This window comes from Trematomus bernacchii, unplaced genomic scaffold, assembly GCF_902827165.1.
Source record: "Trematomus bernacchii unplaced genomic scaffold, fTreBer1.1, whole genome shotgun sequence".
Lineage (NCBI taxonomy): Eukaryota > Metazoa > Chordata > Actinopteri > Perciformes > Nototheniidae > Trematomus > Trematomus bernacchii.
The window spans coordinates 5,019,201-5,037,880 of record NW_022987727.1 but is presented as its reverse complement, the minus strand read 5'-3'; the positions used below and the strand labels follow the sequence as shown (position 1 = coordinate 5,037,880).

The window sequence follows — 18,680 nt, the reverse complement described above, 5'->3', positions numbered from 1 at the left end:
GCCACAAAGGGTTAATGAGACAACTCAGTGAGGGAGAAGGCAATCAACATTATGACTCATAAGAGGGTAGAAAAATATTTTCCGAGCTGACGAAAAGTTTGAAATTAGGGTGTGTCACGATAACAGTTGGACTTGTTTGTTGTTATTTTAAACTATAATACAGGACGCCTTAAATAACCTGACATAATCACCGAGCCTTCAAGTCTGTCAGGGACATCCTGTGGTCTACTATACACTCTCTCAATGTTTTATTTAATAATCTAAGACACATTTTCTTAAATTGGAATTGATATGTTAAATGATACTACCACATACAAGTTAAAGAGCAGAAAAGCTTACGTGGTGTCGAGTGTTAAACGGCAAGAAAAGGCAGCAATAAAAAATAAATAGTATTAAGGAGGATTCAAATAAAATACTGAGAGTATATAGCCGGTAAATAAATGTATTAAAAAGCACAGCCTGGAGCAAGATGTGGTTGAATGAAGTAAGAGTTACAGATGTGTTGGTTATGTGAAAAGACCAAAGAAAAAGGAAACAATAATTTTGAGAATATATTTTTGGAGCATTCTGTATAAAATTGTAAAAACTGATATAATTGTAAAAGCAACAGTCTGCTCAAAATATCCCCACAATCTTTTCGAAATATTTAAACAGTGTTTAAAAAAAATAGGGCAGATACGATGTTTTAGAGTCAAAGGTAACCAATCTATTTTTTATAAAGTTAGAGTTGAGTTATTATCTGTGGTGCAAATAAGAAAATAGAAAGGGGCTATTAATACAATCACACACACGCTCACATTTATAAAGGGAAGACACTACTCAGTGCATTAAAATAGAGAGCACACACGTACATTAAGTACACACAAGAGAGAAAGAACTACATGTCAACGTGTGATATGACTTTTTTTTAAACTCACACAAAACCCTTCTTACAAATAAAGCTACGAGGAGAGTGACGCTTGTGAGTATAAGGTCTAATCCTGTTACAACAGGACAAGTTTATCCTCCTAAAAGTACGCACAGGATGACTGTTGTCAACCTGACAGATACAGGTCGAATGAAATTCTAAATTATCTGCCCCGAAGGGCATTTGCATTTAAACAATCTAATTCAATATTTTAAATAAATATAGTGTTTATTATAATTTTAACTAACATGTGATGCATTTAACTTGTCACACCTTTATATTTTGAGGTGAAACACACCGATTAGAATTACCTGAAAAGGTGTAAGCCCTGCTCCTGTTTCCTCTACATGTGTGACAACATAATCAACACAACAGTTTGTTTGCTTTGTCCCCTTGGCAACAAACCCTTAGGCCATTCAGTGTACCCTAATGGCAGTGCCTCTGTGGGTAAAGCCAATACCTGTATTTCGACTGTTCCAATACCGGCTTATTCAAAAACATGTAATTAACTGAGGCGACTAAACAAGCAGCAAAACACGGAGGAAAGAAGGAAAGCCTGACAGAGAGAGAGTTGAGCTGGTCTCATGTCCTAGGAGAGAAATAGACTCTGACGAGAGAAAATGAAACTGGCTTTGTGAACTTTCCTCACATGTGTACTGCGTCCTGAGTTGTGTGCTGGGGAAATGGGCAATCATATTTGATATTGCAGTCACCTTTGGGCACTGTCAAAGGGCTATAAATAAGGTGTTGCAACTGTTGGGTATACGTATGCGCTTGCACATAGTTTAATCATGAACAACTTCCCCTCTCCGTGTATTTAGTCAGAGATAAAGGCACACCTTAAACTGTCAGCTAATAAAACATATCTGGCAAAAGGTAGAAAAAGAAGAAGCGTACTCACCATATTCAGGGAAGTCGAAGTTAAATCCTCTCAGACATGTAACTTTCATAATATTACTCAACTCTGTAAGAAAGTCATTCGAATGTTGGATGGTGGAGGGGGAAATAAAGCGGAAAAGTAACTTGATAAAAAAAGGCTTCCTTCAATCATGCACTAAACTCCTTGACATGTAATCTGTCAATAGTTTGTTGCTGAGATAATGCCGGCTGCCACGAGCGGATTTGATTGGCAGCTTAGGGTCTGGCCCCTCCTTCCTGTGGTTTGACGGGGGGTAGGTGAAAGAATATGGAGCCTCCCCCTTCCCTTCTCTCTCTGTGTGTCGCTCTCTCTCTGCCTCTCGCGCGCTGCCTCTCGCTCGCTCTCTGCTCTGGCCCCATACACACACACACGCACAGACCAAGCTGTTGGTGATGTTGTCTGAATAGGCTGATAGGAAATTATGGCAGAGGAACCGGAGCAGTTTTTTTCTCCCTCCCTCAGTGGGCTGGCCTTTTCCATCTTTGTGGTCTTCTAGCCTTTCAACTCTCTTGGGGTGGAGCTTCCACTGCCTCTATTCAAATGAAGGGAGCGCAACACTAAAGAAAAGGTTTTGGGTAGGATGAGATTATACTTATCAAAAATATATATTATTCTTTCTGGTGCACTCGTGTTTATTGCTTTAGACTAATTATTTAAATTAAATATAGTTAAAAGTCGGCTTTTTATATCCCCATTTTTCTTATTTTTATATAGCAGATGATTGAATATTGACTATTTTGATAGAGAGTCACCTAACCATTATATCATCACTACATGCCACACATTAAAGGGACACAACTGCCTATGAGGAACATGCTTGTCCGTATATATCTCTCGCCAGGAGCATGCCAGAAGATAATACTCAAACACTTTAGCTTAAAGCTAAAAACTTTTGTTAATTCCCTCACAAAACGCAGATCCTCTATTTCAGAGTTGTATAGTACACGTTCTTTGCCTCTCTCCTTCAGAGCACACTCTTTTCCTTCCCTCCCTCTGATAAGCTATCAGTTTTCATTGTAATTTCAGGTGAAATGATAAACGGCAGCCGTTACCAGGTGACAATGAATACTTTATAAGACAAACCCCTTATTTGCCTGGCAGTTTCTTCCGCAGTGGCATGCAAAGTGCCTCTGGACCTTTTGTACATAATGCCCATAAACTGCAAAAATAGCCCGATGTCAAGAATGAGAAATTTACAAAGTCACAGCAAAAAGAATAAAAAAGGTCTAAACGTTGAAAGGTCACTGGATATTCCTGTTTTCCACAGCAGTTTTATTTTGAATAAAGGTGGGGTATAACTAGCATTTAGTGGTTATATAAAAGAGGAAATGAATAACTTTATGGCTGTGAACCATAACACAATGATACATAATCCTGGCTTCAGTTCCTGAGAGCAGTAAGCAAAGTCCAAAGTATGTACATAAAACAGGTTTTGGATGATTTGAAAATTATGATGACTCATCCACAGGTTAATAATGAAAGACAAAAAGCTTTGTCTCCTCCTTCCTAACCCACATAAAAGGAAATGTCCTTAAAAGAGTTTTTTTATCATAAGGTTCCGCCCTTGATCTAACATTGTACTGTAAACACTACTTCAGCTTTTTAGCCATGATAAAATAATTCAATTGTTTTAAATGACCTGACTTGGCAGCCGGTCTATAACAGTTGTAAAGGTGTTGGACATTTATCAACTGTAAGTCCTGTTCTTTTATCAATCGTACAAACACACATATTATGTTTGGTGGATTAATGAGAACTGGTATAGTATGACACACGTGGATCATTACTGAACAAACGTAACACTGCCTGACCATAGAATTCAAATGTTCTTAAATCTCTGTTGTTAAATGTATGTTGTGCAGAGGCCACACATATTGTAAATAAAACTGGTCTTGTATTGGTGAGCTCTTGTTAGCACCTTTACCAGCTACACTGTAATAAGAGACACTATGTGTAGATTATTAGATTTTATGCTTAAAAAAACAAGAGGTCAACATCAAAAGTTGTGTTGACTGAACTTAACCAAGTAGCTTAAAAGCACAAATATGATCCCAAGCCACAATTGTTTCCTTAACCCAACCAAATAGTTATTTTGCCGAGACTTTACCAAATGGCTAACATATTAACCTAAAACTATCTTTAACCGAACCCCACTCTATTTCCAAATGTAAACAGTTATTTGATCAAGTTCTTACTGCAGGGGCTGGTTGAGCGCACTAATCGCTCTTGTTGCAGGAAACTTACAGGAAAACACACGAAAAAGAACAAATACAATTTCATAACCGCTGCATGAGGATACGATCAAATATATGAAAAATGTGTCTGGTTGTAACGCTGCAATGCTTTGTTCCACTTAGGTATAGGATATCAATAAAATATACTACAGTATCTCTAAACTTGATATTGGGGGGGGGAGGGTTTGGATTGAAGGGTAAAATTATATTCATGTCCACAGGAGGGAGGGTTTGCCCTCCATGCATTACAGCCCTCTGGCCCTCGAGCTGCCATCTTTGGGGCCGAAACCATTACTTTTGAAAAGGAGCTGTGGGGATTTTCGTTTGATGTGGTCCGAGGCTATTGTATGGTGCATGCGGGAGAATGTTGAGGGCAAGGTGGAGTGTGTATGCGTGTGAGTGTGTGTGCGCTGCCGTGCGTGTGACATGGCAGGGGTACATCAGTCAAAGGGCCGCGGGGCCAGACGTTTGGCTGCCCCTGACAGTGCACTCCAGGAGGGGCTGGTCTGGTGAAGGGCCCACTCCGAGCCCTCCATTCCCCAGGACAAAAGCCAGGGCCCAGTTGATAGATGTGAATTCAGTGGCTTTTGTGCCCAAAGCCTAGAGACATGCCGAGTGAGAAATCTGACCTTTGCCGAGAGTCAGATTGTGTTTTTGAACCCCTCTTGCTGTCTCTGGCAGTTCAGGGCAAAGAGTGAGCGAGCGAACGGGAGGAGAGTGAGTGGGTGCGAGTGGGCGTGGGGTGGAGGTCTGCCCTCGCTGGTGGAGCACAGGTTGGGGACTACACAGGAGGAGCGGAATGATGCACTTGTGCTGCATCAAACTTTAAACACAACAAATTAAAATAGTTTGTGTTTTTCCGCAGACAATGGATAGAGTTTATTCTTGATATTCACTGTCATGTTGTTGTCAAATTGGCAGGAAATTGAACGTGTAAAAGCTTAATTCTGAAGCAAGGGTTTTTAAAGTGGGACTCAACAAGAGTTCATCCCAGTGTTATTCGAGGTTGTCTTCGATGCGTGATATTATTCCCTCTCACGTCTGTTTATATTGCATTATATATTTATTTTTAAGCAGAGAAGGAGCTGAATATTAAACGTACACACAAATACAGCCAGCACAATGATGATGGTAATACACCACTTCTTGATGATCATCATTTGCATTACTCATGACAATGATTCTTCTGAATCTCATTTGATTTTCATAATTGCTGCATAGCTGTATATATACAGCTACATACATACACTATGAAAATCACATTGCAAAATCTCATTATAGGTACACACTTGAAAGCAATTAACATGGAGTTTGTATGAGGTATAAGGTATATCTGTGTGTCAACATGCTGCAATGCATTTCTTATATATCCATGCACTGTTTATGATATTACATGAATTATGATATAGCGTGTTGCTTGGCGGCAGTGTGCTGAGAGCAGAGATTCTGCAGATAGAATAGGCCTATGTTTTTGAGTCATACATTTTTCTTGACACTGCTTTCATCCCCCGGCCGTAATCATCATATCTCCCCCATTGCTCTCCCGGATGCAGACATCCATAATGCAATCTTCCTAATTTTGATCCCTCGCAATCTGGTTTTTAAAAAGGGAGGGGAAAAAAGGGACATATTTCTGAAGGCTTGCTCCATAATCATTTTAGACAGATAGCCTTTCCCATCGCAGATGAGCAAATATTTGTAAACCAGCTATCTAATGGAAAATTAGAGTGAAATTAGAGTGAAATTCATGACAGTGAAATCTGATTATCTGTAATTCTATTATGCCATCTTAGCCCACACAGCATATTTTTGTAGAGTTTTTCCATAAATACCTATGCCAGGGGTCCTGCTAATCAAATAAAATTGAAATTCATCTTCCCATTAAATTCAATTAGCCGCAATTTCTAAAGCCTAACAAAGATTTTAATTACTAAATTATAAAATTCTCCCTAGCCAAATTGGGGAGAGAAAAAGCACATACCCTGCATCTGAAAAACAAACCCATGAAAGGAAATTGTTGATCAAAAAAGATATCCAGGGGAAAATAACATTAGGGAGAGCACTGGGGCCTTTATTCAGCGAGTCTGGGCGGGGAGTGACGTGTGCCAAGCGCTAGGCTCCTGGGCCGGAGGAAATGAACTTAGCTGAGGTTCTCTCTGTCTCTAAATGTCTGCCCTCAGAGTTATTATGCTGTAATTGACTAATTGACACCTTAATTTCATTTATGGGGCTCCTGTGTTCATAAAGCAACCTCTGGGTGGGGCAGTGGTCTTGAGCGGAAGCAAGGAAGTCAACATCCAGGACACCAGGTAGAGCCTCAGGCCTTCAGCTCTGTGCTCGGCAGATGACGATTATGCATTTGATAATGAAATGGTCAGGAAGAACATACTTACTTAGCAGGGGCTTAAGGAGCATCTTACTCATATGTTTAAATCCCTCTGATGAATGCTGATGGGTAATAATCATGCAAGTCCAGTCTCACAAGCTGTCACTGCAGGCACAAATGACCTCCTACAGGGTCAGAGGAGTTTATTTTTGGAAAGTAAGGATCCTTAAACTGTCAAATGCAGATTCAAGGAATGTTTTTGGCACTTTATACTTATACAGGTGACCGTGGGTGAATTGTTGGAACCCCGGCTCTGTTCCACTAAGATGTAAAGGGAACTGGAACCAGGAATGATTGCTGGTTATGTTACGTCACTGCTAATAGGACAGCTCTGGGGTCTCAGGTCAGCCACCAGGTCCTTTCCCAGCCACCCCCTGCTCCCCACCAGTGGGCCACTAAAATAACAGCTCAGCACCCTCTGCAGACTACAAAGCTCCATCTGAAAAGGCACCTGCTGCTGTTATTCACTTTAACCCCTTCGGCGGCTCACTCTGTCTGTTTAAAGGACACGCAGAAAAAAAAGAATGACTGGGAAATGATGAATTATTTAAGTATGATGTCTAATTGTTTCAAGGCAGACATCTTGCTTCTGGAAGGTAAAGGCTTGGGGGTGGGAGGGGGGGGATCAGTGCACGTAGGGGGAGGAATATTTGTGAAGAGGTCTGTCTACTGTGTAATGCAGGCAGTCTCGCACTTGAAGTGGCTGGGTAAATATGACCAAACTGAAACTTTAATCTGCTTTTTCCACACCCAAGCTGGCTGGGTATTAAAGATAATCTTTTGTGTGTGTCATATGGCGGGAGATATAGATGGAGCTAATTTTTTAGAGACAAATCTGATATTTGTCAACTGGTTGAAAAAAACCAGGGGATTTTCTCCTAATCCTCCCTTGGATGTGAAGGCGCGTTAACAGCAAAATGCAGATGGTGTTCTGTGCACGGAGAGTACCCAGCACTCGGCACAGTGCATACGGAGAGGCGCAGCTAGCTCGCTAGGGCTCAACACAACCTGCAGATAGCGAACTCCCCCTACATTCAATTAGCAAGTCGCCTGTGAAAGCAGAGGCATCTTAGTTTATTTCAAAGCGCAAACTTTGCAAAATACATTTCTTGGTTGTTTCTCTTTACTTTTTGTTTCCTTGCTGACATAACATCCTTACTTCTAGGCTGTGCTCATCAAATATTCAGTTGCAACTCAATTCCAATAAGGAAAAGAAAACAAATTATAAATAAAATGGAGGCATAAATCTTTCAGGATCCTAATTCTAACTTTCCCTTGGAGTGTTTCTGTCTTTATTTTGTCACATTAAGCAGTTATGCTTTCCGTTCCCACTGCTAGGCGTGGCTGATTTTACACTGGTGGAAAGAGCCCTTTCTTCTTCTGCTCTCTTGTTTTGGAACACTGTGCATTTTGTGGTGTCACTTCTTTTATGCACAATTATCACTTGTGTAACTTCTGGTTTTGTTTTTATGAGAGGCAGAACAATAAAACCTATGTGATGTTCTTATTTTGGTTGCAGTGGGACTGTAACAAGCCTGCACTTCACCCCGTCAAATATAACTACAGTATGACTACAGCTAATCGCCACGGAGATGCAAAGCTGTCCCGACTGCTTTATCTTATCCAGTATTTTCTCTGGTCATTTTAGCACCAGAATGCAACATGGCACAGCACTTTGGATGCATTCCTAAACTGCTTTGTGGCTCTGCATTACATTTGACATTGCATTGATAGTCATTTTGGGGCCTTTCACAGACATCAGGTCAAATATATTTAGTTCCACGTCCTAGCTACAGAGAGAATGAACAACTCCTACCTGAGAGGACCATATGGTGCATGCATTGAAATACAGCAGGCCATATTACTGTGTAGATGGGCTTAAGCGTGTGTACTTCTAAACCAATTATTGAATGTTTAGCTACTGAGGTAGATAGTTTGGGACAGAGCAGATTACTGTCAAGAGGTGATGCAAGAGGCTGACGGCATAAAACCTATAGGTGCAGAGGGACAAACACCAGCAAACTCCAGATAAACTGAACTTATTTGCCTTGCACTCAGTTTTCCTTCAGGTCACTTTAATGTTGGGAACAATGACTGGATTCTCTCAATGCAGTCGGTTCAAGGGACTACTTCTCCCAGAAGTTAACACAGTTCAAACCAAACCGGAATTACTTGTATATACAGGAACACAATTTATAAATCCAAAAACAAAAACTTGACACACAAATCCAAACTGACTGTTCCCGTATTTAAAATAACTTGTTAGCAAATACTTTGACGATTTCATCCAACTCCAATGTGTCCTTTTTCAACCTCTAATGCCATTAAGGAAGAATCTAAATTGAAACGCAACAGGCGAGGACGCTATATTAGTCTTGAGTGTGTGTATTTGTTCTGCACCAGCTGACTTTTATTGATTAGACCTACGATAGAAAAAGTTGACATTATATGCACTATGAAATTCAGCATTTTTTTTTAACCTTCAGCAATGCTTGTCATTCGCTTGTAAAATAATATATAACTATACACCAGGAGGAAGAGAAAGCAAAAAATCACTAAAGCTCTTTTGCTGTAATTGGCTGAATAGCAAGGGCAGCAGAAAATGTACAGGCAGACAATAGTGTGAAGGGGACTCGGTCACAGTGCAAAACTAAGCCCTCAGCACCGGCAGGGGAGTAAGCAAACCAGAGCAGTAAGCAAGCGTCTAGGTGCCTGTCTGGCATATCTTAACTAGCGTAAGGCACTTGTGTCTCCCAAGCTTTGACGGTAAGCTCCAGATCAGAGTCCATTTTCTGGACAAGTTAAGTAAATAACCCAAGCAAGCATGCATACGACAGTGACGGGGAAAGAGAAATCCCCCAAAGTCACACTGGTGACACTCTGCTAAATCCAATCAAACTGAGGAGGGAGAGGGAGAGAGGGAGGGAGAGAGAGAGGGAGGGAGGAAGATATCCTTTTTGCTGCCGGTGTGTGTCCAACAGCATATGATGCAATAACACCTCATTCAGTGTTTAGCCCTTCTCAAAGGACAGGCAGGGATAACACTTTAAACCCTGTGGCTTTATCTCCTGCAGATTTTCCATAAAATGCCAAGCCAGGGAGCCGGGGCCATGTGACTACCATGTAGGTCAGGACAGATGGGGGGTAGAAAGTGTGGGAGGTGAAGGGAGGGGGGGGGGGAGTTTTCTAATGGAACTGTTGAAAATAGCAACCAGTAACCAGATTAGATCAATTAAGATTCTGTCTTTATCTGTTGCTGAAAAGAGCAAGGCTGAGGACTCAAATGTTAAGTTTGAGACACAGCTATTAAGATACAAGACAGAAGCTAAAAAAGTATTTGTAGAAATTCCCACTTGAAATGTGAAGTTTTTGTGAGTAAGAAAAGGTCAGGGTTCAGCGAAACTTTCATTTAATTTTCTTTAGATTCTTGCATCATGTTAATAAACACATTATATATAAGAGAATAAGTGATACACGCTAAATGTGTCAGCTTATGTCAAGACATAGGATATCCAAGTGTCAGTTGGGAAAATAAAACCTGGAAAACTAGACTGCATGCTCTTCATCCAAGAGGTTACTGAGACCCTGAGTAAGATATCTGTCCTGCCACTCTTGGTATGGCCACATGCTTTAAAACGATACCGCCAACACCATACCTAACACGAGGTAATGCAGATGCAAGCCAAATTGTTAAATTCTTCAAGTGGGCACACGTTTTCTACTGGAGGAACTAAGGAGCTTGAAGCAGTCTTGTGTTCAGCCATGTGCTTGGGTTAGAAAAGTCTTATTTATCTCATAATATATAGCAACTTTCTCCCCCTTATAATAATGAAGAATTAGCCTTGTATGCAACCAGTCGGTGATATGAAAGTGAACAGTGATTATGAAACATTACTACATCTATTATGTTACCTCTGTATACCACTCAACCAGCGTTTGACTAACACCTGGTTTACTATAAGAAATGCATGATTTCTATACGATAACCATTCCCTCAGAGATAACTAAAGCTCTCGTGAATATCAGCCCTACCTTGGAGCAGGTAAATCCTGACCTTATAGTTACAGTCCACAAATTCAATGCACATCCCATCTTGCCTCCAGATCTTGGTTTTATGAAAGCATTTTGCCGGAGAACTGGTTGATCATTATCCATGACATTTTCAAAGTACAGAGATATGTCAATATTCTGAAGCTCAATGGGCTTGTATAATTGAACTAAAGGCCCTTAGTTTCCATATGCTGAGGGCACAGGTTCCCAGTGGAATACCAGTGACGCTTGATGGAATACAAAAGATGGACAGGATAAGGCTTTGTGCCATTGACTGACCTTGACCTATTTGTTGACCCATATCCTCACTCAATCACACGATTCTATTTTGATCAATAAGATTCAGGTGAATGTGCCAGCAAACGTACCCAAATAGTGACCGTGCTTTCTCTGAATATCTACATGTTTATATTAGTCCTGAGCACCACTGGCTAGCTTTGTATAACCTGGCCTCAATCAAACTCAAAGGCACCATCCCTGCGAAAATGGTATTGATCAAAACTAGCATCTATCCATGTATAAGAGCTTGTTTCAATTGATTTTTCCTCTTTGAGCTGAAAAATATAATAGAGTTGATATGAATTACAGGGTGCTGTGCTGCAATTCATCAACACAGCCCAGATAATGCTTGCTGTTGCCAGGGAAACATGATAACAGTTGTTTTAACAATCAATTACTTTACTGCATTTATGCTGCTATTTACAAAGAAACACACAACAGTCTATAGAAGTCAGCAAGTACTGTAATTAGGTGGTTTGTATAGGGACAGACAGCATATAGGGTTAATAGGGCTGCATAGGTGACAACAAAACATTTCATTCCAAATAAACTTCATCTCTGCGTGCCACTGCAGAGCAAACACATTTAGCATATTATGCTACGTGCCACATAATATTTATTATACGTCTAAATTGAGGCAAGTCCCATGATAATACATTTTGTTCTAGTTATAGTATCATGTACTTTCTCTGATCAAATATTATAAGTAAATGTATCATATCATCTGTGTAAAAAATATACATTTATTTAATTTAAAGCCCACTTGTGTCCCTCCAAAGTATCCCAGGCGTCACGTTATGCTCAAAGATTTGCAGTCTCTAAATCCCAAGCTCAAGACTGATCAGTGTTATTTTAGTGACACTTCCCCTAAAGCCTCCTGACATTAAGCCTTTATAAGACAGTTATGGGTATTACATTGGTCTTGCAACATAAACTACTTTTTATGCCTTAACCATCTTGTTTAAATAAAACAGCTACAGCAATATTAAACTCAATAGGCCAATAGGCTGCCTCCTGCCTTGTTAACAGGCTATTATTGTACTGTTATCCTTGGTGTGTCTTCACTAGGTTTTAGGCTTGGGGCCTTAATATTATTGATGTAGCCGAGGAGCAGTCTTACGTAATACATACAAGTATAATATATACTACTAATGCCTTATAACATTTTTATTTCACTGTCCTAAATCTCCATTTATATCCTTTTGGGCCAGTGAGACAGATAATAATAAACCAATGCGAACGAACTTGTGCTAAATAAGTACACAGGGAAATAAACATACACTTCCCCCAACACCAAAACAGGCAATTGTAAAGCAGGTAAAGAGATTAAAGTACAAGCCATGGTAAATCAAGGGCTTAACTTGCCTCTAAAGCATTTCTATCCTAACCCCTTAACTTAAAACTATCTTCAGCTAAGATATAAATTAACCTTAGTTATAAGGTAACACGTTATATGCCATTAATGCAATATACTTAAAGGGGACCTATCATGCAAAATGCACTTTTGTACGTCTTTTATACATGAATATGTGTCCCCGGTGTTCCAGGGAACTCACCAAGTGTCAGAAAACACAACCCTCTCTATTTTCCTCCATACCCAAATCTCTAAAAAAGGGGCTGCAACGGATCTGATAAAAACTGATCCAGATTTGAACACTGTCCTGACGTCACAGAAGTGGCGCTACGGCTATTGGGCCAACTCTCCACCTATCAGGGGAATGTGGGGTTGGGCCACGGCCGGCCATTGCCGCTCGAAAGCGCTGGAGACGCTGTAGTACATATGCCAGGCCTGTAAGTGGCGCTGTAGTCTGCCACAAAAGCAGCGAAGAAGACTTCCCGCCCATAGTTACCATGGTTACCCTTCTGTTTATTCTCCGCTGTGGCTTTTTTTCTCCCTCCCCGAGGCAAGCGTTTGCTCCCGTTGCTTTAATTCGATGCAATCCCTCCCCGTCGAGGCAAGCACTGTAATTCTCTCCGGTTAGTCCACCAGCAGATGACAAACACCCACCTCTCCGCCTCTTCCAAGGACCGAGGGGACCGTGCGGCAGAGTTTCAGTTTCAGTTACTTTCGCCGGTCAAGATGTCCGTTAAAGTTTAAATCTTCCGGACAAAATTAGAAAAGTGCCGGTCAAAGGTCTTCTTTGTTATTTATTGAGCTTTAAAACAAAATGAATAACGACTCTATATAATAAAACACGGAGGACGGAGATCTCTTTTTCTCCCCCTCTTCTGACAGCCCAGCAGCTGATCAGAGCACGGCTCACCTCTCCTGCAGGGGGGCGTGGTCAGCAGAATCAGACCCGTAGACAGCAAACAGCACATAGAGCGAAATGAGGCATGGCTAAAATGCATGATCTGTTTGGTATTTTGAAAACAGAAACGTATAAATATACCTTTATATAGGTATGGCCCTACAATATATAATTTAAATATAGCATGATAGGTCCACTTTAAGTTTGTTGAGTTGCAAATTCATTTTCACAAACTTTCTGAATAAGTTACATTAATGAGCAGCAACTTGAAATGTGCATTTACTGTTTGTAATGCTGTTACTACGTTTGTCGCAATTTGATTGACATACTACAGAAGAATAAGGTCTGGCGACTCAAAGGTTACACCATATTTCCAGTACTTCGAGGACACCAAGAGATCAAAGTATTTTGTTGATCCAATGAAATATCAAAAGAAAAATGTAGATGGAGTGGCATGAAGTTAGTAATTAATGCCCCCTTAAGAATGAATTGTAATTACTTGAGTGACCACCCCTGACTTTCAAATGTGTCCATACTTTAATTTATGACTTGATACCTGCCAACTATTAACATTCCTCTTGTTCCAGTTTCAGAAGTAAGCGCATTCCAAAATACTAAGCTAGCTTCTACCCTTTTTAGAAGTAGTCAAGTAACATTCATGCCATGTTGACAGAATGTGAGGAGTTCCTACTTTCTAAATGTAGACTGCTCAGGTGAAAGCATGGTTAGGTATCACATGTTCACTTGACTAATGACTTCTAGTGGTTTTTTAAAGCAATAAGGAACTTGAATGTAAAGCATAACCCTTCATGTATATTGCATCCGCTGGTGCAAACAAGTAAGAGAATAGTATCATTATCAAAAAGCAAAAATGCCAATTTCTTCTTTGTGAGGAGCACAGATCTTACTTTGGTTGTTTAAAAGCCAGATGGCAGGTAGGATGGCATGGCCAAATATCCTTACAGTTGTCCCCACTTAACACCCGGCAGGACACATACATAAGCCTTCTAAAAGCCATGAAACACAAGTGGACATAATGGGCACTTGGCGTAAGAGCTGGTTTACTTTTCCATGACCAGTAATCTGCAATGCTCCTCTTGAATCTGATGTTTGACTCCCAGCTGGAGCCGCCATTATAGCACATTGATATCTGCCCTCCGAGGGAGGCGAAATGGTGTGATACCCAATTATTAAAACTGCCTTCCGTTTCATTGTTTTAAAAAAATCGCAAGTACGATGAGACTGATCGTGCATGTGCTTGTGTACAAGGTGAAAATTATATTGGGATGTTTTCATTTATATATTATACTCATATTTTGTCATTTTAATCAAGATAAGACGATCACGGAAATGTTAACACTTCAAGCTGCGACCATTAAAAACAGCTACTTCACTGCAGGGGAAAAAGGAACATACTACATTTATTGACAAAATCTCTCAAAGCTCAACAGTCCTTCTGTCCAGGTCTTTGGACTGAAAATAATATGATGCTCCATCTTTCAAAGATGTACTTTTCCTAAAGCATTGTTGATTGCCCTGTGTCCATTACTTGGAAGGATTATGATAATATTCCACATTGTGCTCGGCGTGATGCACAGGAAATTCAATACTCAAAAGGTTAATGCAATCAATTAGGATGACAAAGGAGTAAAGTAAAACCCTCCTGCTCGTGGAAAAAAGAGACAGCAGCAGAGAGGGGGGAGAAAAGGTATTGAAAGCTTGAATGGATCCATAGAGAGAAAAGAGGCACTTGAAACGACAGAAAAATGGTATTTATTTAACGTGTCTCGTACAAGGCCAACTAAACGAAACACACAAAGTGTATACACAATGACAGAAAAATAGCTCTTAGATAGTGAATTGCATGAGTCAGCACTCAACCAGTTGTAATTGAAGAATAAAAGGAGCCATATTTTTGTTTGAAGGTAATCAGATACTGAAGCAAAGGAAAAAAGATTGGCCGGTACTAGAGGCTTGAACATCGATTCAAAATGCTCATAATGTTCTACGGACCTATCCCCCGTTCCCAGTCAAGTTTTGTCTCAGCACTCCATTCCCATGTGCATTGTTGCATGGGCTGAATATTAACAGCATGACAATTGTGTATGGGAGAGATATCTTTTGTTATTTAGATAGATGTTACAATGCTATACAACACAAAGGAGTCTCATCATTGCAGATAAATGGATAAACTTGGATGGCGGTATTGAGCTCTACAACCATTGTAATAATCCGTATTACCTTTTCAGGCTCAGTCTGTCAAAATGGTGATGTATTAATCACATTTCAGCAATCCTCCGTGGCTAATGATAATGTTATGAGAGTCTGGGTGGCAAGCAATATTTCGCTAACGTCTGTAACGCCTATTTTCTGCAGATAAGTTGTGCAAGGAGAAAAGCCTAAAACCTTGTAATCCACTTAGGTAAGGCAGTAGACTTACTTACTTCTGCAAACACACAACCTCGTAAATCTACTGCACCTTCCCATTCTTAAAGACTTCCGAGCTTGAGAAAATAAAGCAGATCGTTCACACTTTGTTTGTACCAAATAAAGACATGTTTCACATGTCAGACCATTGCACAAGTCAAAGAAGTGTGCATGCACAGGCCCTAACAGATCTCCCTTGCAGGAGCAACAAACCTTAAATACCGAACAGTCTCCAACTTAATATAATTTATAACACATCTACAGCAAGTAAGCTATGTGACATTTTGTTCCTGAGTGGACTGATATTAACTAGGAAGAAAGCAGCATATTTTAGGATTAGATCCAAACACATTGATTTTATGCCAAGCACCCTTGAACTACAGCCTTTTATTCTACATTTCCGAACTTCCATCAGTTCTACAATGAATAAAATGAAGAGGTATGAGGATAACAAGCACAAAAGCTTGAGTTGGGCGGTAACCAGGGCTCGATGTTTTGACCGTAAGAATTCCGCTTTTTTCAGGGGCACAACTGCTGTAATTTGACCTACATCACATTTTTCTGTTTGGGCATTTTTCGGGTCCGGCAGCCACGTCACAGAAACAATGGACCAAAATGGGCTTTGAAGTCAGGCCTGAATGAAAGCGGCGGGGCTGACACATGAAATGCCCTCACAGCTGGGCTGCCCCCAGTCAAAAGAAAAACAAATACTTTGAATGAGAGGGGGACACGCCGCTCCTGTCTGAGCTTCCTAAGGCCCTGAGCCACCACCGGGAGGTGGGCTTTCACGATATGCCCGTAATGATGGATGGATTGGGAGGAAAGTCTATTCACATGGAGATGTTACATCATAAATATTTACACAGGGCTGCCGTTTCCATGTAGCCTTTGCTTGTTTTGACACACTGGAAAAATTTAAAGGACAAAAAGGGTTGAAGAGAGAAAAGTGCGAAAAATGAGAAAGTGGCTTCTCATTTTTGTTAATATACCATACTGGCTGATACAATCAAACTAAATTGAGTTTTATGAATTGTTATTCTTTTATCCCAGTGAGATAAACTATCTTTCCTACGGCGAACTGAGGGCTTTATTTACCTATATCCATGACTGAACAAACTGCTGTTTATTAGAGAATCATTGCCCTCCTACACACAAACCCTGAAAAGCAAACAAAACACCTGACAGCAAGTCAGTAAACAGTAAATCATTATTCAACCCATTCCCTTGTTTCCCATGAATAACTACAAGCATTACAAAGACTAAAACGTACAAAACGTAAACTATAGACACATTTTCAGCAAAGCATCACATTACTCAAAAATGAGCTTGATCTTCCTCTGAGACCAAGGAGAGGTAAAACGGAGACACCACTGTTGTTGGTAAGCAGCCCTACCAATTTCTGCTCAGTGAGCTCAATTAAAAGCCTTGACGTCCCCTGAGATTGTCCCTGGAACCAATGAAAACTAATTTGGCAGTTTAATTTTCTTCCCACTGTTTAAGAGAGGGACTCTGCTCAGGGAGCGCTCTCTAGCCCAAGTCTGTGGGAGCCAAAAGGAGAGGGGAGGGGGGATTGGGGGTGGTGGCATGCCAGCCCAGTGTTAAAGCCAGTTGGCCTTTATGATTAGTTGCATTAACATATATCAAAAGCCAATTAAACAAACTGTACTCTGTTATGTTGTTATGTGGTCAAACCGAGGGGAAAGTCTGCACTACAATTCACTCATACTTTACTTTGCCTCCAGAGCAACCTGTTTGAAGACATCTGTGTGTGTGTGTGTGTGTGTGTGTGTGTGTGGTGTGTGTGTGTGTGTGTGTGTGTGTGTGTGTGTGTGTATGTGTGTATGTGTGTGTGTGTGTGGTGTGTATGTGTGTATGTGTGTGTGTGTGTGTGTGTGTGTGTGTGTGTGTGTGTACGTGTGTACGTGTGTATGTGTGTGTGTGTGTGTATGTGTGTGTGTGTGTGTGGTGTGTGTGTGTGTGTGTGTGTGTGTTGTGTGTGTGTGTGTGTGTATGTGTGTATGTGTGTGTGTGTGTGTGTGTGTGTGTGTGTGTGTGTGTATGTGTGTATGTGTGTATGTGTGTATGTGTGTGTGTGTGTGTGTGTGTGTGTGTGTGTGTGTGTGTGTGTGTGTGTGTGTGTGTGTGTGTGTGCGCGTGCGTGCACCCATGCATTCGGCTGTGAGGGGAACTTATGAGGGGAAATGTGGCAGCATTGATTCTGATCAACTCTCTCATCCTCCTGTTGCTCTAAGTTATTGTATCAACGTGTAAATCTGTGGATAGTGTCATCATCCTGTTGCACGGAGCTACACTGGGCAATGTATCTGGAGCTCTGATTGATGCAAGGAGTGTGTCTGTGTCTTGTGTGTGAGTGACACCAGCAGAAACAAAGGAGTGTGGTGTAGCCCTCCGCCTCAATTCACGACCATGCCACCCCCCCGGTGATAGTGAGGGTCTCTGGCTTGACATGAGACAGCCCACGGTGTCACTTCTGAATGTTTAGATCCCTCTTGACTAGGAGGCCAGGGGCAAGGGCTGTTGTATGCATCCTCCTGACAGACTCCCACATCAGCATTGTGCTCATACCAGCTAACATCATTAGCACAGAAGGTTTCATCTCAGGGAGAGAAAAAAAAGCAACCCAGTTTCTTCAAGTCACAAGTCATTAGCGTCCTCTCGAGAGTCAAATTGTACAGAGGCAGATTTTTTTATCAGCAACAAAAGGTTTTATACTCTTGTTAATTTGGTGGATGTCATTTGTACTTAGATGTCTGTGTCTAATGTCTGTTACAGTAATAAATGCCATATAGTGGAAAAATTATATTATTTTGTCAAGATGACAACGTGGGATGTTGCCTCACCAACAGCTAGACATAAAGCAGGCATAAAAGAAAATCCAGTTATAATTAACAAAACAGCGTAACAAGAGGGATAACAGAATGTGGTGTACATGCTGGCACACGCATACGAAACTATGGTGGGGAAATACATGTTTTATTACTGCCAGTAAAAAGCTTATATAATAGAGCTGATTATTTTCCAATTCTGTGTTCATTTACATATTTTTGTATTTTAAGTACTTCAAAGCACTGCTCAACAGCTGTTAATGTCAGGAAACTGATAGAATGGCAGTTCATATATGTGGAAAAAGCACCGTATTGCTCTTATAGTTTGGAGTCGTAGGGTGTCTCACACACAGTGTTAGGGCTGCATTTAACACTGTATA

At 40.7% G+C, this 18,680-nt stretch overlaps 1 protein-coding gene across 4 annotated transcripts in view; it reads right to left on the bottom strand.

Annotated features, from left to right (window-relative positions):
- Window positions 1-18,680, bottom strand: part of casz1 (castor zinc finger 1) — a 167,718-nt gene that overhangs the window by 73,387 nt on the left and 75,651 nt on the right. Inside the window, exon 1 of one of the 4 annotated variants that reach the window (XM_034144700.1) lies at window positions 1,809-2,235. The exons of the other annotated variants lie outside the window; for them this stretch is intronic. Coding sequence (XP_034000591.1) covers window positions 1,809-1,857 — 49 coding nt within the window. The 5' untranslated portion in view covers window positions 1,858-2,235. Of the gene's footprint in view, window positions 1-1,808; window positions 2,236-18,680 lie in introns of those variants that run through there. 4 annotated transcript variants of the gene reach the window in all.